The following is a 24832-nucleotide window of genomic DNA, read 5'->3' as shown; positions in this document are numbered from 1 at the left end:
AGGCCATGGTCTGGCCAATCATATGTGAGCAGAGGTGATGTGTGTCCCTTCTCAGAGGGCGAGTTAGGCAGCGAGCATCTCCTCCATCTCTGTCTTCTTGTGCTATGGTGACCTTAGAAGCTACATTTTCCAGATGGCATAGTTCCAAGATGGAAGAGGGCCATGGAACTTGCACTATACTTTACATGGATGAGAAATAAACATTCTGTCTAGCCACTGAGAGTCTGAGGGTCAGTCTGCTGCAGCAATGCTTAGCAGTCATGACCCTGACTGACTCAGAACAGAAATTTTGGTCAGTAAGAGACAGGCCACGTTCTCTTAAGGGATACGCAGAAGGTTATACCAACCTTTCCTCTCAGGATTTTGCTTTAAGTCAAAAGTTCTATCCATTCTGCTCAAAGCTTTCATTTTAATTAGCTGTCTACTCTCCTAATGGGGATGGGACAAATTCTTCTAGACAAAAAATTTCCTTTTGCTACAAAATGCATTTATTTCCAGCTAGATAAAATTCTCCAACTGCATATATGGTTACATATTATAAGGTCCTTCTCTGATAAATTTCCTGTTTACAAGAGCCATTTCTAATTATTAAAATGCATACCAAACAAACATCTTTGTCTCTTGAAATATAATTTAAATAAACTGCTAATGTTTAAGCCATGAGTATGGTCACTGACGTGAGTGGTGTGCAATTCTTCACTTATGAGTCCAGAGTGACACTGACACATTGCCCAAGAGGAGATCCCACAAGTCAGCAGGCAGCAGGCACCTCTAGCTCGCCTGCTGGTTTTGCAAAGAGTTGCTGTCACGGCAGTGAGCCTTCTGTGAAAAAAGAGTTATGTGCAGACAAAGAAGTATGACATATTCAATGTGGAGAGGCATTGCACAGAACGCAAACACCACTCTGGTAAATTAATGGACTCTAGAATGAAAGCCTGGTCAACGAAAATCTGTTGTTTATACTACTGGGGATTGTGGCACCGTCTCACTGGACACAATAAATAGCTATGAAACGAAGGAGCAGAACAAGCTGGAATAGCTTGTCTTGGTGCTCGACATCTGTTTTCAAGATCGGGCTCTAAGTTGTGAGTTTTATGAATACCACTTTTTGTTTCTTCAGAGGAAATCATTCTATTTGGAAAGCCGTTCATGTCCTTATCTTTAAATTCTTCATTAGCACTTAGAGACTTCTTGCAGAGTGCCAGTATCAGCGGCTCACTGGCTTAAAGAAGAGCACAGAGTGGTCCGTACAAAGTCTCAACTTGTCTCTTGAAGTAAAAAGCCTGTTTGGCTCAGAATTTCTAGGATCTAGTTTATTCTTCACAACTTCTCTCCTTTTGGCTCCTGTTAATATCCCAAGCCCGAAATAGCCATGGAAACTCATAGGCTGAGCAGTACATTTCTTCGTGAAATCTCATTTCGGTATCAACTATTTCCAGTACCATGGCTCCATCAGGACTTGAAAGAGTTGATCTCTTGAAGGTCCATCCTTCCACACAGTTCTCCACCTGTTCCCTGGAGGGAAGGTTCTTGTTCTAAGGTTGGTGCTGGAGACTTCTTCACAGAGGAAATTCCTGGAAAATCTGTATCCCCTTGTGATTCTCATACCATCTCTCTCATTCCCCATGAGACTAAGGTTGCATTTCTGGAGACACAAAGGAAAAGTTTCTAAACTCATCCTGGTTAATCATAGGAAGATGTCCCTCATCAATTGGAGTTAAAACTGGCTCTTCCTTTATGAAGTCAGGGTCAAAATTACTGACGTCTTCTCGGGATTTCTGTCAAAAAAGAAACAAGGGTCAGATTTTATGCACTCGAGCCTTCCGCATCTTCCACGGGACTTAGCCCAGTCCGATGAGTTCAGAGAACTGCTCTGCAACTCTTTTAGTAGCATTGTTTACAGTTTTGACGATTATGATTAAACAGCACTTTATAGTAATTCTATTGCATTGTGTATTATTATGGCATTTGGCAACCACCAATTCACTAACCCCATCAAAATCTTGCTGAGCAGGCCAGCCTTAGGTTGGGAGGCTAAGGAATTAATTTGGTCACCTGAAGCAGCCAGTTCACTCACCCTTTGCTCTCCATATTTCACTGACATGCTACTTTTCAATGGACCTTACTGAGGGGCACACAAGCTTGTATTTGTCAACTGAGGTTGAGTAAGTTCACACTTGCCCCACCTACTGTTTGCACACAGGTCTATATGCTTGAAGAGATTTTCTCAAAAGACTTACTAGAAACGCTGAGTTTAGGGAACAACTGCCTCTCTCTTTACTCACCAAGCAGATTTATTATATCCTGTTGGCAAAGCTTTCCCTCATCCCAAGGAGATGGAGGTGGATGCCCATTAAAGGAAGTGGCTTTTAACTCTGAGGCCTGGTGTCCAACCTAGCAGGGTGGTACTGATTAAGTTAGCTATTATTTAGACATGTTGGTATTTTACATCTTTATAAATAAATGCTGAAAAGATCATTTCTACCATTGTTAGACCTCTCACTTCTCTTATCTGACTCAATGATACTTCTATGCCTTTGGAGCAGCCCTTGTCCCCCTAATTCTTCATCTGCTAGCTGAGTTCTCTGCCTTCCCATGGTGGATCTCTTGACCCACAGATGAGAAAGACTTACCTCTTAGACCAAGAGCTGGAGCATGCTCAGGAATGCTACCCCACTCAGCTTCCTAGCTTGGGGAGGCACCCTCGGTGCTTCCAGCATTTCTCCAGTCAAAAGGGACTTGGCCTGTTCTGGCCAGAGCTCTGTGCTGCAGCAGCTGTTACAGACCCAGGCTCCCCAAGCCAAGGAGTCAGGCACAGTGAATTAAGTAGCATTTCATGCCCTCTCTACTTCCTTGGAGGCTTGGCAAAGGCACCCTGACTAAGGAGCACGAGGAAACTGGCTAAGAACAATGAATGTCTCAGTTAGCCAAACCTTTTGGGGAAACCTGGAAAGTTTCTAAGATGCCCAAAGGCATCTTAGACCCCTGGGAAATTTTAACTTTGATTAAGGGAGGATGGAGCCAGGGCAAGCGAGAGGTGAAAACTTTGTGAGAAGTAACCTGGAAGGCAAGGAGCCCGGCCTCCTACCAGATGAGGCTGCCCTGTAAAGTGTCAGGCTGAGCTTCCGGTTCGGTTATTCCATAAGGGACCATCCAGCTGCTCAAACGACTTTGGCGGAACACTGTGATGTTTTAAGAAAGAAGAAAGTCTACTATGACGGTCTTGGACACTTACGATTCTGGGTCTGAAAGGTGGTTCTATTTGGCGATGGTTCAGCTGGGCCCAGTCGATTTCCTTAAAGAAAGGATGTCTCAAAATGGCATGCTCACCGCCCTGAGTCAGGCTGCCCAAGCGCATGGTGGGGTTCTTGGTCATGAACTGAGAGAGGGAGAGAAAGAGAGTCAATCATTCAATCCCTTACACAAGTATGTCACAAGATGGTAGGCATCAGCCCTGGCAGAGGAGCCTGAGTGAGGCTTTCTGGCTGATCTCGCTTAACTAGCTGAATTTTCCATCACTGCCAGCACAGCCAATGAATCATCCCTTAAAGGTGCAATTGCTTGTGTGTATTTACGGCCTTCCCTATTTCCATTTCAGACGTGGCCTCTAAAATAAAGCAGAAGAGTCCAGTTTTCTTTCCTGTAAATACCATGTATTTTTCTTTCCCCTTTAAAGAAAAGAAACTCTTTATAAAATAGTGTGCCTTTCTCCAACACTGCAGTTGCAGAGAGGCCGCATCTTATGAATGGGGCTACTTTTAGGAACAGCTGTGCTATTTTTCTGTGAGACCTGACCAGCAGCCAGGATTCCCGCTCTCTGACAAGACCACAGAGAGAAGAGTCAAAGTCATTATTTTGAAGATCTGTGTGAAGAAGCCACAGGGTGAAAAATGTAAACTTCTGTGTTCTGGCTCTAGGATAAACAAAGTTGACCACTTTTCTTTATGCAACAAAGATATAGTTTTAAGTAAAAAGTTTGTTTCTTCAAGATGCTCCCTTCTTCCACTTTGAAATGTTTAATGACTGAGAATCTTGCTACGTAGACCAAAAACTAAAACAAGCATTGCCACACATTCAAGCAACATGTGTATAGAAATCCTCTGTCATTATAGCAGTTAGGAGCTCAGCCCCAAGGAAGTTTCCTGTCAAGATGTTTTGGGCTAAATCTACTTTCACAAAATGGCCAATAAAGGTGTTCTGATCACGTCCTGACCGAGGACTAGCACGAGATGCCTCACTTTTCATGGCCAGAAAGTGATTTTCAATTTCAAAGACACTTAAGCTAACTTAATTTCCTATTTTCAAAAGAAAATTGCCTGGGGTAAAAAGTTGTTTTGTTTTTAAATTTAAATCAAGTTATCTTTAAACAAATTTATGACAACTTATCACAGGCCCCCCGAGCAGCCCTTTCCATGTGTGATTTATGAACACAAGACAAAAGTAATGCTGAGTTCACAGAGATTGCTGTGGAGTAGAGTTTCCAGAGTAAATAAAAAGGAAATCTTCCTGAAGGTGCGGACATGAAAAGGCAGAGCTTGGAGGTGGCCGTCCCTGCCCGGGTCCGAAGCCGCAAAGCCTCCAGTGTTGCTTCACATGAAAATGATCACGTGGAGGGAGGAGGCTGCAAAAGTCCCCATGCAAATCTGACGAGATAAACCTCATAAAATGCTAAAAAGGTGAGCTAATAAAAGATGAAGACACTGATGGGGTTTAATGGCTTCTCTTCTCTCCTAGTGACGAGGAGTGCAAGGCCACAGATGGTACTGGGTAGGAGGTGGAACCGACAGTGAAAGAAGCCTCCAGAGCCACACGGCTTCCATCGGAGCAGTCAGCACTCCAGGCACAAACAGTGGTCAGTGTGCATTTAGCAACTATGTATCTGATAAATAGCTTGGGCTCTCCCCGATAAGTCTGTGCAACTCAGAAAGGAAAGAGAACACACACACACAGAAGAAATGAGTAGATTCTCTCTTTTGGAAAGTCAATGGGAAGCAATCCCTGATAGACTAGCAGTGTCTATTCTAAGAGCTAATTAACAAAAAAACAATGCTGCAAGAAACTCAGGATATAAGGACGGCAAAACAGACCAGATGGCTTGTGGGAAATTCCCAGGCCTGCCAATGATGTGAGCAGAGGACATCTTGTGAATGTGTGGGTACAACTTGTTCTTCTGGGCAAGAGGAACAGTGCAGGGCTCTTGATGCCAGGGTGGCAGAAGCCCCAGTGTCCAAGAGACTTTGCCCATTCTCCTCTGGCACTGAAGTCGAGCTTCCGAGGGGCACTGTGGCAAGGCACTGCCTGAGGAAAAGCAGACTGAATCACGGCTCTTCCTCCTCCACAAACTGCATCCCTGGGAATGGAGACAGGCAGAACAACCCTTTCACAAGCTTGGCACCTTCTCTGAGGGTCCTGAGAAATCCTTTTGAATAATCAAGCAGTTTTGTTTTGACTTTTAATATCTTGTCTTAAGCCCTTTAGATACAGTCATCCTCCACTTAAAAAAATGTTTCATTCAATTTACAAAGGTTTACAGGGAGTCTGCTGTATGCAAGGCAGTGTACTAGGCCTCGTAGGGATATACAGACGCAAAAACAGTCTCCCTATGAAGGAGCTGATCGAGAGAAAGGGGAAGAGGCAAGCAAAGTTGATCTGTAATACACAGCTGGGTGAAACGAAGAGAGAGAGAGCAAAGTCCCGGGGGAACTTTGAAGAGGGACCAGGCAAATAGCACTGGGAGCTGGCGGTGAGAAGGCAAGGAATGGCGTCATGGAAGAGCTGGCCTTTGACAGGAGATGGGGCTGATGAGTAGAATTAATGTGGGCATGAAGGAAGAAGACAATCATGCCCGAGGACATAGCCAGCACAGATGCATAGATGCGTGCAAGCGCCTCGTATGTTGGCGGAGGGGCACACAGCGTGGCACGGCTGGCACATGGGGATGGTTAAAGAACTGTGGGGCAGCCAGCAGGATCCATCAAAAGTGTACCACGAGGTAAGTGACGAGAGCTGCCCTGGGATTTAGGAGATGATCTAGCCACAGTGTGATGGATAAACCCCAAACAGAGAGGTCAGAGACTGGTGGTGGCTGAACAGTTAGGAGGTTGAGAAGACACGACAGGTTCAGGAGCTAGAAGAGTCTCTGATTAGTAGGAAGGAGAAGTCGGGAGCAAGTCCTGGAGGGACTGTGGAAGAAGGAGCACACTGCCGGGAGCTGGGGTGAAGGGTAGGAGGGAGCGCAGGGCACAGGGTCGGCTTGCTCTGGCTGATGGAGCGGTGGTGTTGGGTAACGGAAACAGGTAAGCAGAGAGGAGCAGCAGATTTTGGGTAGCATTAATAGTAGTATCAACAGTAGTAACAGTAGTAATAGTAGTATTTGTGTCAGAGGAATGGAACAAAAGCATCTAACATTTCTCAAGATCTGACGGTGTGCAGATCAGGGAGGCGGATGAGCTCAGCTTGCATTTGAGGAGCGCAGGCCAGGGTGAGGGGTCTCACTCCCAGAGACATCAACACTTGGTGGGAGGGCGAAAGCTGAAGCTGTGAGGGCAGGCCAGATGCAGAGAGGGAGAAAGAGCACAGAACTGAGACCGGCCCCGGCCTCAGACATTTTATTTGGCCCACACAGTGTGTTTTAAAATAATTTTAATTACTAGTCAAACATTTAAAAAGTAGGAAATGTCACATCACATAAAAGACAAGTTTTCTAACTTCTCTTGGAAAATGGGATATTCTGGAATGCTGGACCTGCACTTCTTTTTTATAAAAATGGCCTGGAGTTGAGCAGTGGCTGCCTCTTTAGATGGGACATGCGATCCCTGGTCCACCACGTGTCCCACCACTCCCCATTGCCTCACGCCTGGCTGGCGTCACCCATCCACTGTGCCTGGCTCCTGAGCCCTGGCACAGAAGGAGAAGAACGCAGGGTGACAGCAGGAGGAGCTCATGATGAAGACCATGAAAGAGAGCCTTCCGAGGAGGAGGGTACAGCCCTTCTATGACTACCCCTCCAATGAGGCGGAGATGGGGAGTTATGAGAACATTTAACACCAGTCCTGGGTCTGAAATCTTTCCCAGTGCATATCTGCGGGCGTGTAGGCCTGGGGGCAGGAGGGGCCTGCTGCTCTAGGCCAGGCCCAGGGCTCTCCCTCGACACCGTCTTCCTCTGCTGTGAATGGTAAAGGCATAACCCTTTGCAGAAAACGTCCTCTACTTGCATACATCCCTAATGGGACCCAAATGCCAACAAGTGAACGACGGTGTTGTTGAGAGCAATCATTCATCCACGTCTAAGGTCATACTTAAAACTTGCCTCACCTCAACTGATCTTCTACCCCACTGTGGTCCAAACAAGAAAGTCAGCCAAAGAGGAAATTAAAGTGACTTCGCGAAAGATTCTGGACACATTTACTGAAGGAAGCAGAATGTCTTCTAGGGTCAATAAAGGCACTTTATAAGCTGCAAAGAGTGGGTGAGGAGGCCGGGGTGGAGAATCTGGTTGCACCCAAATGTCAGTCTCAAGCTAACGGGGGAGCAGGGTAAGGAGAGAGGTCAAGGACGCAGGGACTCATTCCGCATTCCCCCTCCTTCTGTGGCCTTCATTAAAGTGGAAGTTAACTGAAGAATACTGAAGGAATTGGAGGTGTCCCTGCCCTGAGCATGAGCTACTTAACAGCTCTTTCCAGGCCGCTGAGAAGGTATGACGACAAGGGACAGCAGCCAGCCAGGCGTCCTCCCGAAGGGAGCACTACAGGGAAATGTAAGAGCTGTGGGCCAGGTTTGTACAAGAATGTCCTGGGAAGCCTCCTGTAAACCAGGGAAGGCTGCTTGCAGGGCGGAAGAGCTCCGCTGACAGGAAGGGCCCAGGGGTTAACTGGTGAGGCTCTGCAGTTTGACTACCTGTGTGAGCTGCGTAAACTTGTACAAATTTCTTAACTTCTCTGGGCCTCAGATTCCTCAACTATAAAATGGAGATTTTCCTGTACTTCATAAGGTTGTTATGACAAGCAAATGAGATAATCAGTGTAAAATGCCTGACACAAAGGAAGCCTCAATAAATGTCAGTATTAGTAAGCATCTTGTTAAACCTCTTCTAGGTCCACCCTGCTCTACCTAAAGGCAGGAGCATGGATGGAGGGCCTCAGAGAGACAAAGAGTGAGGCCAGCCTTGCCCCTGGGGCCTGGCAGGCTCCCGCTGCTTCTCCATGCCGCGGCCAGGAAACACAGAGCACAGTGTGTGTCTGCTCTCACGGCCCCAGGGTCCAACAGCGGCTGGTAGTGATGGCAATGGTCTCTGGAAAGCAATTTTTCTGACAGGAAAGATTTCTAAAGACAATCTTAAAAAATTAAGAATACAAATGCTACTCAGGTTTTAACGTGCAGTTACGTCCGCTTTAACAACAGATACTGAAGGCAGGACAAAGGGTGTAATGGAGCAACTTCTTTGTAAACTGGTGTCAGGTCCAGTGCTCTCTCGTGGGCTCTGCTACACATGAGGAGGCTGTGGGTTTGAGTTGTCGGATGTTCGAGAGGATACAGTTTAGACTAACTCTGTGTAATACTGCGTCTTGAGATAACAGGATCCAAACGTACTTTGAAACTCATTAAAATGTAGGCAATGGTTAAAAGTATTTTTTCTTCTTTCAAAATCTGTCTGATTTCAGAGGAAGAAGACTAGTTATATAAAAGAGCAATTAGTCTAATAAGATTTACTTCCAGGAGGGAGAAAACACTGTATTTTCTAACTAATAGTTGGATTTGGCTGTTGGACAAGCAAAATGACCTTCTCCTTTCATTCAATTTCAGACCAAAGGGCAGTGACGGTTAGCAGTTAATACTGGCAAGCCAGAAGGGAAGGAAACCATGCCATGGAACATTCCCATCAATATTCCAGGGAGACGCTCCTAACTGGGAAGAAGGCAGTTTATGGCTCGACAGAGAGTCCTGGGGAGGGAGAGCAGAGTAAGAGCACAGGACACAGAATAGAGTATGGTTCACAGCCACGATGGCCACCCTGGGGCTGACAAAATGCATGCCTGGTGTGCATGTTGCAACCACATGTGTCTGTCTTTTGCCACTGTCTCAGGTACAGTCTGACCTAGTTATGAAGACCAGTCACCAACCTTCTCCCTTCACACCCCTTCATGCCAGCTGCAGCGGTGAGGCTCAGATCTGGGAATGACCTGTGCTGGCAGCACCATCCAGCCCAGAGCAGTGGTAAGAGGGACAAAGGTGGGCATGTGGCATCTAGGGAGGAGAGAGACATCAGGCCTTTGACTTGGCGTTGGTAAGTCACTTTTCTATAGGAGAAGGCAGAGACAGATATTTAAACCTAAAATGAGGCTGACAATGACCCCCTGGGGGTGGGATGGAGCCTGGGGGCAGGAGAGAAGCATATACAATGGGTTTTTTTGAATAGATCTGGGGAAACAAACTGTCATCTTCCCAAGTACAGATTATTATACAGATTGGTGTTGCTGTGGAATATTGGAGGAGCCAAGAGAAGGAGAGTTGCTTTAGCTTGTTCAGATTGGATCTGAGTGGAATTTACTAGGCAGAGGTGGAACTATTAATCCACACACCTATGGCTATAGACCACTCCTGCCATTCTCACAGCATACAGGGATCCAGATCCAAACTGGTTTGGGCAGGAGGCAGCTGTAGGAGTGGGAAAGAGAATGGTACAGTTTTTGTAAACGTTAGAGCTTAATAAGTGGCAGCCATCACTACTAATATATGTATGTTATGTACTCTTGTATTACACCAGGCATTGACATTTAAAGTGTTTCAAATTCATTCTACATAATACCAACAGCAACCCTGATTGTGATTCTTATTTACAGATTAGGAAACTGAGGAACAGATCAATCTGTAACCTGCCCAAAGCCACCCAGTTTGGGAGGGGTGGAGCTGGGATTCAAACCCAGGTCTATCTAACACTAGAAAACTCCACTCTCAGTCACTTGTGGTGGCCTCAAGGGGAGGTTTAGTAATCTTCTCATTTGGATTCTGGATAAAAGAACAGTGTGGACTGACAGGTCAGGAGGAATGCTGGGACACCCTTCAGGACTCGCCCTGAATGAGAATGCGTAGCACTTTGTGTGTTTACTTATGTTGTAGTTCCTTTGCTGGCCCACGTGACATTCAAGTGTATGCAGAGTGGGTGCTAAGAGAAGGCAGAGACAAAGAATAGTCTTGAAAAGAACCAAAGGAATCCTTCAGTCTGATTGTCTGGTTCCTGCAAACACCTTGGGCCCCCTTTATATTGGAGAAGAGAAGACAGAAGGACACTGTTGGTATTTTGGCCAGAAGAGGCAGTTCTAAATGGAGACGTACCTCCAGGGACTGGGAGTTAAAAGAGCATATATAAGTATATCGTAAGGAAAATTAAAATCAAACTTTTTGGATACTTGCTGCCATTGAGTGATAGAAGGGGCTTTCCTGGGAGGACCACGAGTGTCTCGATGAAACATTCTGGATGACCTGGCTGGCATCAGGTGGAAGGGGAGACGAGTGCCCTCCAGGGTCCATGTCAATATCAAGAGCCTATAATCTTATCCCTTCCTTCTTCTCTTTTTGGGTTTATCACTAAAATTCTGGGAGAAAAAAGCTGACATTTTGAAGGTGACTGACCCTCAGCTAGAGATGCCACATTTTCCTTGGTTCTGAAGTGGACTTGTCTTTATAAAAAGAAAACAAAATAAAACTTGCTCAAGCTGATCTCCGTAGGCGAGTGACTGAAGGAGTGGGCCTCTGAGTATATTTGAAAATGCAATGGATCCACGTCTTCAGTGACAGGTTATAACTGACCTACATCAGAATATTTGGTGAGATATCTCGAGAGACACGGTACACAGTGCACTTTATTTCCTCCTAATGAAAACCCGCACAACAAATGCCCTGTACCGTTCCTGTTACTGCAGAGGGGCAGGAACAGTGCTAAAATCTGTAGCGGGTTTGTTGGCTATATTTTGCACCCTGTCTGTGATTGGAATCCAACAGCCTTTTCATGGGCATGTTCCAAATTCCTTCTCAGTGCTCTTAACTCTCCGCCCTTCCTGTGTTTTATAATTGTTATGGCTTCCCCTGAATGCCAAGCCACCTCAGTGGCTTCACTCAAGTCATGTGACAATATTGGTTAAAAAAAGGTAAACGTCAGAGGTAGAGTCTCAGAGATGGAAGCCCAAGGTCAGGCATTTCTGCCAACGCCAACATTGTTAGCCAACATGGTTTCATTCCCAGCAAACCAGTCTCGAGCCGCTCTGACTGACAGGGCGGGCCTCATGCGCTCCAGTAACTCCCAGGCGCTAAGGCAAAGGAAGCCCGACTCACTGCTGCTCCTCACACAGCCACGTGCTCAAGCCGCTGCTTCCCTCCAGGTGTGGTCCCTGAAATTCAGCTATTGAAAAGAAGCAAGTGCTAAAGCAGGACCCTCTGAGGCACACTACGCAGTGCCCTTTATTTCCACCTGAGGAAACTGAGGCCAGCACCTTTCTTTATCAGGGATACACACTATCTTTGGTGTCCAAACCAAACCTAACCATCCACTGCTAAAAGCTATGGATCTTTGATAGTTGCAAAGAAAAAGAAAACGGTGTACTACTTCTGTTCACAAGAGTTTTTCAACTTAAAACAAACAACTCTTCTGACCCACAAACACCAGTTAGCAAACCTCCACATAGAAAAGATTTCCACGCTCACTTTATAAAACCTCTGACGTCTTTATCCTCTAGGCTGAGATATGGAGATTCAAGAGGCATGTGGTATTTGTACTCCATTAAAAAAAGAAAAGAAAAATCCTTCACGCTGCTAGCCATAAATACAGATCTTCCTCAACTTACGATGGGGTTATACCCCAATAAGCCCATCGTATGTTGAAAATGCATTTAATACACCTAACCTACTGAACATTACAGCTTAGCCTGGTCTACCTTAAACATGCTCAGAACACTCACATTAGCCCACAGTTGGGCAAAGTCATCTAACACAAAGCCTATTTTATAGTAAGTGCTGAGTATCTCATGCAACTTATTGAATACTGTCCTGAAAGTGACAAACAGAATGGTCGGATGGGTACAGAATGGTTCTCAGGGTATCGGTTGTTCACCCTCACGATCACGTGGCTGACTGGGAGCTGTGCTCGCTGCCGCTGCCCAGCATCGCGAGAGACTATGTACTGTACACCACTAACCTGGGAAAAGATCAAAATTCAAACTTCGAGGTACAATTTCTATGGAATTCGTATCACCCTTGCACCATTGTAAAGAAAAATCCTAAGTGGAACCATCATAAGTCAGGGTCCGTCTTAAATCATGAGAACCTCCATTCTTAGGATACTTAAAAGCAAAAATGAGGGGGAAGGAAGTTGAGAACAATACCTTTAATAAAATATGATTAAGAAATGCCAAATACAAGGTTTCTGGGAAGATCGTATGCTAGTGTTTTTCTGTTTTCTGCCAATGCTAGCCTTGATCTGCCTGGGAGTAAATGGTCCATTTCTGAAAGGTTTTCACTGTACCAGGAGTTTCACTCAGAGCGAAACTAAGAGTCCTGTGGAGCAGCTCCATTTCCTCATATGGGAACTCCAGTCCTGGCAAGGAGCTGCCAGCCTGCATGTTAACCATCCCTCTTGTTAAAGGATCTTCCAGTAACTTTCTTTTGGATTCTCCCTATAACAGTGTGTGAAAAATCAGCTCTCATGATCCAGTGTTGGATCCTCTGCATTACTCTGGTCCCAGTTTTTCCTCTACTTTCTCAGCCTCCTCCTGGCTGACCACCTTTTGGCTGCTCCCTTGAGCATTCCCACCTCTCCAGGAGGGGAGTAGGAAATGGAGAGGCTCAAACTCGTGCTGCTCCGATCAACTGTCTGGTGACAGATGTGGGACACACCGTTAAAAGAGGATCCCAGAATTAATGGTGGGTCCCCCTTTGTGCACAGAGGCAAACAGGCCTCCTGCAGACAAGGCACAGATGATGGAATCTGACAGGCGTGATGACAGATAAACCCACACATGCACACACACTTCAATTTCTGTAAAGCTGAGAACAAAAGCACTCTATAATCTCCTTCTGATGCCAAGTTTACAACACCTCCTGAACTGACAAAGGTGACTCAGGAGAAGGCACCAAGCTCCTTTCAGCACTTATCTAACCTGGCCACCTGTGTGAGCTCAGAGACAAGGGCGTTGATTCACCTGAGTCAGCACTGAGCCTGGTGCTCGCTCACAGGAGACGATTTAGCACAAAGGGACACCGACCTCAGAGAGAGGCCATCACCCTCCCATGCTCTGTGGACTCGTGAGGACTTCCCCACGTCTTTCTGGAGCTAGACCAGGGCAAAACTCAGTGCAACCGCACAAGCTCTAAGCAAGCTGTATATTTTCTTCTGTCATGATTATTAGCATTTAGGATAATTTAGTGCCAGTTTAGGAAACTTGGTAACATGGTGGTCAACAAAAAACATGTATTTATGCCAAAACCAAGTAAAAAAATCATTAAAAAAATCATCTCTAAGGTCAGCAATCTGGAAAGCCTCTATGTGTTGTTTACAGAAGTCTGTATCTTCATATATCTTTTCTGTGTTAACTTCTGTAGATGTTGCCAGTTTTTATCATCTATTCTCTGAGTGGAGGTGGCATGGTTTTGCTTTTGGAGCATGCACACGAGAGAGTTTAACACGCACGTTTAAAGCAAAGATGAGAAACGAGAGACAAAAGGGCAAGCAAGAAAAAATAGTCTTCCTGTTGTACTTTCTGAGTGTGTACCATGGCTGTTTCTGGTTGTAAGGATCACTGGTTAACGATTTGGGGATCTTTTTCAAGCAGCAGTCCTCGGCTAAAAACTGTGTGCGCTCCAGCTCCTCCCCCTTCTCCTGGTCCTGTGCTCCATGGAAAGTGTTCTCACCAGCAAGTCCTCTGCCCTCTCTCCATGTCTATATGAAAGTTTTGGACATTCATACACAAGGAACTCAAAAGTCCACAGTCTTTGGAGTGGTGGTAAAAGTGATGACGAGAAGGGCCAGGTAGGAAAGTAATATGGGGCTAGAGTTCGGTGGGTAAGGCGCTGATGCCCATCCTGTCCGACACTCACTTTCTGCGGAACACTGGACGAGAATATCGCCTCACCCCAAACTCAGGGACTCACTGACATCATTACACCATATGACGCCCCGAGGTCTTTAACATCTGTGACTCTATGGTACATCATATAAACATATCCAAATAGTTTCTACTTTCCACTTAAAAAGCTAAGAAGGAATTCAGAAAGCATTCCCTTTTAAAGGAAAAAAAAGGGCATGCAAAATATCCAGCATACCCCAATTCCAGGAGCAGTGCTGACCTCACGTTCCAAAGAAAAGTTCATCAGGAAATCTCAGGGAGCCAAGTAGGCATGCCCCACCATGCTGAGACAGCGTGAGAGCGGATGTGAGGCTGGCTTGGAGATCTTGGCCTTTCCTGCCTCTCTGGTGGGAAAGGGCCGCCCCAGCCCACAGAAAAGGATCGTACAGCGGGTCCAGGGCAGCAGCGTGGGGCAGAGCTCACCAAGGAGGGCTCTCTCCTCCGTCCTCTGTTAAAAATCCTTCTTCGGGCTACACTGGGGTACTCAACGTGGAGGTTGAGGGACACTTCTAGAGCAGGTATGGAGACTGTGTGTGGATGGTGAAGAATGAGTACACTAAAACCACTGATTAATTTTGTCTGTAGCATAAAAATGCCTGGGGTGATGCAGACTCCCAGTCTAGGACCTTGAGAGTCTTACTGGGAATCAAGATAAGTGGCTAGGCCAACTGTTACTGAAACATTTCGTCATAAATTTAAAAATAAACTAAAAAAAAAGATGTAGCTGGATCTACTGGAGCGCTGGCATGTGGCTCACATCACTTCTTCTTTGTGTATGTTTGTATTATTAAATTATTTCACTTCATTCATGAAGGCTGAGTTCACTTTTTCTACACAGGCTAGAATATGTGTATGTATATATATACACACATATATATAATATACGTACACAGACATATCCACACACATTTTGAACTTGTACAAGATATCCCTTAATTTAAACAAAATTTACTATAATGGAAAATTTCAAACATATGCAGGAATGTACCCATCACCCAACCTTGACACTTACTGACACATGACCAATCTCATTTTATCTGTTCTTCCCTGCCACCCCTGCATTATTTTGAAAAAACAAAAAACGAAAAAACAGCTATTTCATCTGTGAATACTTCAGTCTGTTTGATCCACAATATCTCTTTACACAATTCCAGAGTGATCTTTTAAACATGAAAAAATGATTTTGTCACTCATGCTTGCTTGAAATCCTTCAGTGACTTATCTTGGCATTTCAGGTAAAGGTTAAAGTCCTTCATGTGGCCTCCTGTGTCCTTCATAGTTTCACTGTTTCTTCAGCCTCATCTCCTACATCCCCCAGGCCCCCAGCTTTGCTCGTTACTCCAGCCACACTGCCATAGAGTTACTCAAATGGACTTCTCCTTTCTCAAGATCGTCACGTACCTGTAAGCCTGACTAACTTCTCTCCATCTTTGTTCTCAACTTAAATGTCATATCCTCATGATGGCCTCCTTTGACAATCTACAGTAGGTTAGGTCTGCCTGTTATATATTCTCAAAGCACCTTAGACTTTTTTCCTTATTGAATTGGAAGTATATAGTTATTTGTATAATTTCTTTTTTTAACATTTGTCTCCTTCCCCAACCTGACTGGACGAAATTTCATGAAGGCAGGGATGACGTCTATCTTGCTCATCTCTGATGCCCAGCCCCTTGCACCGTACCTGACCATAGCAGGCCTACGGCTGCTATGCATATATGCATTAATATATGCCTGTTAAATGAATAGGAGGATCAATATCTACTTGGCTATTTACACCCGGCTTATGTGTCTTTGATTTCGGTAGAAAGCTCCTGGAAAAATAGAAATAGATTCTCTTAGGAATAAAAATCTAACACAGCCTCATTTACAATTAAGCACTTAATAATCTTGATGATGTTGGTGGATTGTTCAAGGAGAGGATGAAGATAATGACACCTCTCAGCGTGCTATGAAATTACTACTCATAATTTAACAATGCTAATAACTCCCTCCTGTATTGCACATGCCACTTGGAAAAGGCTTTCACGTGCACTATCTCACTGGAACTGGGTCCTGTTGGTGTTATCATCACTCCTCCATGGGGTAAAGACAGGAGAGCAGTGACAGAAGGAGAATGGGGTCTTGCAACTCTCTGACTAGTGTGTGATCTTTCCATTCTACCACGTGACATCGCTTCACCTCCCTGGGCCTCAGCTTCATCTATTAACCAGGGATTTGGACAAGATGTTTTTAAGGATCTTCTACCTCTGCCATTCTGAGTTTATGTTTCTAATAGTCACCAAACTCTATGAAATTAGGGGTAAAGACAAGTGATTACAATCTGAAACTTAGCATGCACAAGACTTTCTGATAGTTTTTAGGACTATGCAAGACACCATCCAATGGTGTCAACATTCAACATTAGGAACTGTCGAAGTCACCAAGCTCCCAGAATCATACAAGGGCTCAAATCCTGGAAAAGGGCCTGAAGTCTATATTTTTAAAGAAAGCAGTGTACTTTACCTTGATCTGGAATTGTACAACAGAATGAAAGTTTTTTCAGAGTCCTTAAAAATATCTCAACTTACTTAACTCCTGGCACACATACATTCCGCGAGCCCTCGGTTCTGGGGCCTAGGACCACTTGTTCCTACCTAGCAAGCACTACCCAAAAGTTACAGCAGGCATCAGTTTCCGGGTAACTCATATTGTGCAACTGCTGGCCTAATTCAATGCAAGTAAAACTAGTAGATACATTGCAGACTTAGATGTTTATGCAGCCTGAAGTCACTCCTTCCTAACCTCCTCACTGAATCCTCCTCCATGACCACCCCTTAGCCACTGGTGTACCCATTCTCCATCCTCCTTTCGCTCCTCACCCTCTCCCCTAGTCAATCTCTACTCCCGTGTTCTCAATCACGCTACAGCGATCATCTCCACCCTCTTTCCTGAGTTCTAGACCCATGTGATCAACTGCAAGGTATACACCACTTTCTGAACATCTCCCTGACCCCTCAAAGTTCAGACATCCCAAACTCATCTTTTCCTGCCCCCTCCTCTGCATCCAACACTCCAATGGAATAGAACTAGTAACTGCAGTTCTCTGAACAGGCATGCTCCTTCCCACCTCTGAGGCTTTGCACAAGTTATCTCCTCTGCCTAGAATACTCTTCCCCTCCTTCTCAACCCTACTGAACCTTATTTGTTCCTCAACACCCAGCTTAAATGCCACTTCCTCTGTCTTGTCCTGTGTCACCTTCCCTGTCCTTGTCCCCAGAGAGACTTCTGACCATTCCTCCTTGCCAGCAAGCTAAGTACTCGTTTACATGTTCTCATTCCTACTAGACAGTGAACAACATAAGAGGCCGTGTCTTTTCATCTTTGCATCCCCAGCACTCAGCATAGGCGGAGGAAAGGGAAGACGTCTGACAAGTATTTGCCGAATTGATTGAACAGGATTCTAGTTTCCTAATGTACCAGTTTCTCCTTCCAGGGTCACAGATTCATCTCAGGTCAATAGAATAATAATTATTTCTGGTATTGTGGTGGTACTCAAAAGCACAATCTTTACAAAATGCTATAAAATTATCATAAACATTGTATCTTATTTTATTGAAAGTTAAATACGTTGCAGATTCATGCTATGTGGGTAGTAATACACAGAGCTCCGCTAACTTCCTCCAGTGACTAATGTTTCTGGTACAATAGGAAAGAGTTACATCAGGGAGTAATTTGGGAGATAAAAATGTGGGGTTCTAAGGGTAAAAGACACTCATTAATGGGAAGTAGAAGGAAAACAGAGAAAGGCCAAATGTAGACTAGCTCAGTATCCAGGTCTGGGAGTCAGGAAAATCTGGATTCTGATCCCAGGATTTCTTTGTTTGTTTGTTTGTTTTTTTACTGTGGCATAATATACAGAATATAAGATTTACCATCTTAACCATTTTCAAGTGTATGTTCAGTGGCATTAAGTACATTCATATTGTTGTGCAACCATCACCACCATCCATCTCCAGAACTTTTTTCATCTTCTAAAACTGAAACTCCGTACCCCTTAAACCGCGGTCCCCCTCCCCAGCCCCTGGAAACCACCATTTTGCTTTCTGTCTCTACGAATGTGACTATTCTAGGTACTTCATGTAAGTGGGATCATACATTTGTCCTTTTGCGTCTGGCTTATTTTATTAAGCATAATGCCTTCAAGGTACATCTATGTTGCAATATGTATCAGAATTGCCTTTCTTTTTAAGGCTGAATAATAACCCATTGTATGTATATACCACATTTTGTTTATCCATTCTTCTGTTGATGGACACTTGGGCTGCTTCCACCTTTTAGATATTGTGAATATTGCTGCTGTGAACATTGGCACGCAAATACCTGTTCCAATCCTTCCTTTCAGTTCTATTGGATGTACACCCAGGAATGGACTGCTAGATCATACAGCAATTCTATGTTTAATATTTTGAGGAACTGCCTGCCATACTGTTTTCCAAAGTGGCTGCACCATTTTACACTTCCACGACTGATACACAGGGTTCCAATTTATTTGTTCGTTTTAAGTAACGAGCTAAATGGCCTTTGGTTAGCCTCAGTTTCTGCAGGCCTCAGCTTCTTCATCTATAAAATGAAGACATTGGAATGAACAATCTCTAAGGTTTCTTCTAGCAATAAAAGTCCTATGTTGGTCTAATTAAATCAAGTTGCAATTAGGGCCAGAAAGCAGTCTGAATGGTTTGTGAAGCCTGACTTGATATCTTAAATCTGCCTCCTAATTCAAAAAACAAAGTGATCGTTTTTTCAGAGAAAGGGGGCAAAGAGTCTAAAAATCATTTCACGTGCCCAGCTCTCACTGGCGACAGTGGTGGCCGTGTCCTGAGCATCTACTCTGTGCCGAGCACTGTTCCAAGTATCCCCCATGCACTTGCGCAGATGCCAACTGTACGGAAGAGGAAACTGAGGCATGGCAAAATTATGCCATTTGCCCAAGGTCACCCAGCCAGCAAGTGGAAAAGCCACGATTGGCCCTCAGACAGCTCTGCTCTGGAGGCAGCTTCCTCACCCCTTGCCCGGGGCTTCCCTCCTCAGCACTTTTCCTCCGGTCTAGGGCGTTCCTAACAGTTTACTTTCTCTTCCTTGATCACACTTCTGCTTAAACATCTCAGCCTTCTGCAAAGAAGAGCTAATTTCCTCAGCTATAGCATTTAAGCTTTTCATTTTTAGGCATGGGGGCTGAAATGTACAAAATTGTCCCAGAAATCCTCTCAGTGAATTATTTTAGTAATTTTATCTGTCACCTTTTCAAATGTTTTCAGAAAATCACTTTGTGAAGGAGGAAGAAACAGAATGCTTATTGTGTTCCTGGTGGCTTACATGTATTCATTCATTTAATCTGGACAATAACCCTATGGCATGGATTTTATTAACTCGATTTTACAAGCAAGGACACTGAGGTTCAGAGAGGGACAGTAGCTCACTGAGGTCACTCAACTAGAACGTTCAACAGAGCTGGGAGGTAGGCTGCCGCTGGGTGAGGCCCATGCTCCTTCGCACAGGGAGTCATCCCACTGAGAACACAGGGGGCCACTTAGGAAAATCAGTGTGAGGTCAGCGACACAGCACGATCTCACATGCTGTGTATCTAGCTGAGCAGCGGGCATTAGAAAGGAGCCAAAATAAAGGGCAACGAGGAGGCTCATGGCTTCCCAGAAGTCAGTCTGCAAGGAGAGGGTGCAACTCAGTCTCTCCTGAAGACTAGATTCTCTTTAGGCATCACAGGCTCTGTTTTCTCTCAGAACAAAGATTGTGGAGGCAGATATTACCGGATAACATATACTCTAGTTACCAAAATATTTTTATATACATCAAAGATACAGCTTAAAGTAATGGGATTTATCTGGCTAAGAAGAAACAGTCTTAATAGTTTCACATGGATCTTAACCTTCTCAGTACCTATTCCAGGTTTTACAGGAATTGGGTAGGGGGATGAGATCTTGGTCCCAGATTTAGTTGGGAAGAACCTTCTCAAGAGGATTCTGAAACACTAGAAAAAGGTTGAAGACTTTTACAGATTTGAAGAAAAAAATTAACTGAAGCAGATGTGGGTGATTTTCAACTCAAATGATGATGTGACCTCTTAAGATTTCTACTGGACCTAGATTCAAAAGGTATGAGGAATGAGAAACACTGAACTGGATTGTCAATTCCTAAATAGAGAACATTAAACTTTCCTGAGGCAGACTGACTTTTATTTCTTACCCTCCATGGTACAAAGCATAGCGACTTTAATATACCAAGGCCAACAATGCACGTTTCTTTATGGCTTGAACTAGCATTTTCATTTGAATTATAAACTCTGGGGTCCTTATTTTAAATATTAAAAATGCTAAATCAGCTATAGTAATTGGACTAAATATGTGCACCATGAAGAACCATTAGTATTATGATGGTGGTTGTCGCAGGCTGCAGGGGATTAGCACGCGCCGAGAATCACAAAGAGCCAGATTCTGGACCGTGGAGCTGGGAAAATAATAATGCAAAGTAAGCCAGACTCTGTAGCATGATTAGGTTGTGTTACCATAGATGAGGTCATCAAAGTCAGCAGGGGACAGTGTAAGTGGGCACATTTCCCTTCCAGAAGTTAAGAAACTTCAGGGCATAAATCCACAAACACAAGCCCTTCTCCTTGAGGTTTTTATTCATAAAATTATAAAAGCCACATTCTTGGTTTCTTTAGTCCAAAATTTCTACTAAATATATAACTAAATTGTTCTTATGAAGACACGCTAGATAGGAGACATTTGGTAAAACCCAAAAGTCCTTCACTTTTATTTCTATATGGATCAGCGCTTCCTCAATATCAGGAGAGTAGTGGCACCTGAACTTGAGAACCAAATTACGAATTACAATTCACTTCAGCAACGTTTGCCTCAGAAGGACTTGTGTGATTATTCCTCTTTTAGTGACGTGGAGAATTCTCAGGGACAATTGTGCCTTCAGCCCCAGTAAACAGTGACCTGCATACAAAATGTTCTTGAAATGGCACTGATTATATGACTGGAGATTTCTGAAGAGAGACAAGTCTTTCAACAAGATAGCTAATATTTCCCACATTTAGTTTTTTGTCTCAAATCATTAGAAAGGATATGACTTGAGAAAATAATTCTTTTATCCCATAGATCCTATCCAACAGAGAACGGACTGTTCTGATTTTTCCCTATTTGAAGAAATGACCTTTTATTCATCTTTCTTCCTCCTGTGTATACAGTAGGTGATAATACATGATTTTCAAATTCAACTAACGTGGTTATAGAACTAAGCCAACTTACGTGTGCTTTCTTATTTTCAACATAAAAGCATCAAATCCATGTTTCTTTCTCACTTCAAAATAAGGCTTCTAGCATATGCGTTACATGCACGCAGGAAAGACTTTTCAACGTCATATTACCCCTGCATCTGAATCCTGGGCCTGGCACCTGGCTTGCACAAGGATAACAGGAAAGCAAGAGATCTGCAGAAGTTTGGAGAACCTCTCTTCTCTCCCAGCACTCAGGGAAAGGCCCTTTCGTCCTGCCCCTTGGACAATGCCGACAGAACACAATCAGTATTGTAACGAACTGGGAATGGTGTTCATGTGACCCAGCGCCCTGGTATGTCCTGACTGGATGAAGCAGGAGCATCACTTCACTTACACTAAAGCCATAGGTGCTAGAAATACTTGATAGTTGGCAAACAATGCCATCAACTGCTATTGCCGTTCGCCCAGGAATAACTATTGTATAAGAGAGGAAAACAGCCAGGGAGAGCTCTGATTCTTTGATTCTACAGATTAAAATGCAAATTTCGATTGGAGCTGGTAGCTTACCGGTGGGAGGTATTAAAAACACACACACAAGAAGCACATAGAACAAGCCGGTTTGCAGTAGGTTGAAAGATGGCTATGCAAGCCAAACTTACAGATTTCAGGATTCCCGTGGCATCTTCATGGAGCCATGTAGGGTAGACCACTTCATCGTTCAGTATGGCCTCAAAGAGGTCATCTTCGTTCTCTGCCTCAAAGGGCGCGTGACCGCAGAGCATTTCGTAGAGCAGCACGCCCATTGCCCACCAATCTACCGCGGGCCCATACAGCATCTCTTGGAGGATCTGTGCAAAGCGGGCAATATGAGAAGTGCTTCATGCATCTGATTAACAAACGTGTCCTTAATGACTAGGGAAAATGATGGATTAGGAAATAAGGTAAAAACAGAGTTCCCTGTGCTGACATGCATGTTTCATTCTATCTTAGTGAGTGGTCTGTTTTTCCTGTGATCAACTTGGAGGGCTCCTCGTCCAGGAGATCAAACATTTATGGCCTGCTTAGGCCATCGTAATAGCATTTTGGAACTACATCTATGCAGAAGGAAGAGGAGATTGGGCTCACTCACCCATACGGGAAAGATTCAGGAGCTTTCCTTTACTTCTGCTAAATGGGGCTGGGATTAAAGCGCTGGGTGGAGGCAAAGAAGATAGTAAACTAAATAGCCGTGAGTGGCGCACACTTTGTTCTCAATCAGGCCTAAGGCCTAAAGCAACTGCAAAGTTTACAAAAATTTTTTTGACCCAAATTCTTATTTAGAGGGACTGAGGACATTTTCAGCCATCATTCACCCAATGAGCCATGAAGGAGTCTGGAGGCCTCCGCTTTCAGTGCCTCCCATAAAGTCAGAGCACACAAAAGCAGCCCGTGGCATTTCTGATGAGGGTTACTGCAGAGCCTGGATTTCCAAAGCGGCCCAAGCAGCCGCACTCACCTCTGGAGCAATATAGTCAGGTGTGCCACAGAAGGTTGCCGTGGTGACTCCGTTACAGATCCCCTCCTTGCACATCCCGAAGTCGGCCAGTTTACAGTGGCCCTCGTGGTCCAACAGTACATTGTCCAGTTTCAGATCTCTGAAAGAAACAAAGAGCAGCATGTGGTAGGGCAGCCAGGCTGCAGACCATGTACCTGGACAGCTGGCTCAGGGGACGGGTGATCAGACCACAGAGTGGTCATGCGCGGCCAAGTGAGCTCTCTGGACAGACTTCAAAGAGAAAAACTTGTTTGGGTTATCTGGATAAAAAATTTAGATCAACTCTCAAAATCGGCCTCATGGTTCCTAGATGATGGTTCCATATGAATGGAACCACATATAAAAATGCAGGCTGCCCTTTAGAAACTGAGGGCAGAATGTGGCTTTTCTAGGCTTCCTGTTCACCTTGTACCTATAAGCCATCCACCTACCCTGTCCCCATCCTCCACTCTGGCATCTATCTCTGCTCACTGGAGTTCACTTAGTGAACATTCCTGGAGCAAGTGGCCACTGTGTGCCAGGGACTGTGACAGGCATCAAGAGTACAGATAATCTTTCTCCCCAAGGAACTCAAGTGTGACAGGGAGACAAACACTTGCTAGACGGTAAGCTCCACGAAGGAGGGGTCTGGTTGATGTGGTTCACCGTTGTGCCCAGCATAGTGCACTCGATAAATACTTGTTCATTATACATACATCTGGATGGACGTGCACGTCTATATACATACACATCTATAAACACACATGTGTGGGAAGGGTGGAAGAGGAGGTTAGGGAGAGAGAAAACTGTTGTACAATAAAAGCGGCATAATGGGAATATAAACCAAGTGCTGTGAGAGAAAAACAAAAAGTAACAATTCCTTCCATTGGGAGGAGAGAGGGACAGTTCCACAGCAGACATAGAAATTGAGCTGGGTCTTAAAGCCTGAGTCAGAGTCTTCCAAGCAGAGAAGGGGTGTGAGGTCACTGTGGGGCCAGTTCACGGGGGGCAGGCGCAGAGGGGTGATATCAGGTGGGCTCAGGAACCCCATGTGGTGAAGTGAGGCTGGAGAAGGGGCCAGCATGGACCACCGGACCATCAAAATGATAGGGCTACAAAGGCAAATTAGGTCCAAACTGTGAAGTGCCCTGAATGCCATACTAAGGAATTCTGTGACCCATTGAATCTCTCTAATGAAGGACTAACACGTTCCTAGCTGGACAGAAAGATCAGCTAGAGGTGGCTGAAACAGTTTCAGGAGATGTTAAGACCTGAACTGGGACAGTAACAAACGGAATGGAAAGTAAGGTGTCAGTTGGCAGTGCTTTGGCGAAAACACAACCAGTAATATGGGCTGATGACCACTTAGAGGTAGACAGGGGGAAGCAGCAGAAATGATGACTCCTGGGTTTCTGTCTTAGATTCACTGGGTTAGTGGGGACGTTAATAACCAGGAAAAGACAAAACAGGAGTAAGAACAGGTACACAGGGGCATGGGAGATGATGGGGAGCCCAGGACAAAAGCACTTCCCATCCCTTCCCCAACCCCTAGCAGCAGAATCCTCTTAAGGGAAGAGAATTTCCAGCAGCAACAATTCTTGTTTGGTGGAAGGCCTCAGGAAGGCATGAACACAGACGGACACTCATAAAACTGTCTGCAAATGAAAGCCGGTGCCCTCCTAAAACACCCCCTCCCCAACAGGGGCCTCTAGCACCACGTTTTCCCATTGTCATCAGGTCAGCATTGTTACAGAGGGAGGCCTGTCATCATGGCAGGCTGGGAAAGAGTCCTACAGACACACACTACTGCCAGCCTCCAGGCTCAGCCTGGAGAGGACCAGGGCGAGAGAAGCAATCTGGCCTATTGGGTGACGCCTTTATGCTTTGCTAAAGGATGACATGCTCAGAGGAGACCACTCGGGCTTATCG

The 24832-nt window shown here is 44.8% G+C and overlaps 1 protein-coding gene across 1 annotated transcript in view; it reads right to left on the bottom strand.

The window, feature by feature from the left end:
* Nucleotides 1-465: 465 nt before the first annotated feature.
* Nucleotides 466-24832, bottom strand: part of PRKCH (protein kinase C eta) — a 212981-nt gene continuing 188614 nt past the window's right edge. The window contains exons 11-14 of the mRNA XM_001498126.7: nt 22886-23024; nt 22050-22238; nt 3236-3379; nt 466-1778 (exon numbers count right to left, since the gene is read on the bottom strand). Of these exons, the coding sequence (XP_001498176.1) occupies nt 1632-1778; nt 3236-3379; nt 22050-22238; nt 22886-23024 (619 nt within the window). The 3' untranslated portion in view covers nt 466-1631. The remainder of the gene's footprint in view (nt 1779-3235; nt 3380-22049; nt 22239-22885; nt 23025-24832) is intronic.

This window comes from Equus caballus, chromosome 24, assembly GCF_041296265.1.
Source record: "Equus caballus isolate H_3958 breed thoroughbred chromosome 24, TB-T2T, whole genome shotgun sequence".
Taxonomy (NCBI): Eukaryota; Metazoa; Chordata; class Mammalia; order Perissodactyla; family Equidae; genus Equus; species Equus caballus.
The sequence above is the reverse complement of the archived record's forward strand: the minus strand, read 5'-3'. Positions and strand labels throughout refer to the sequence as shown.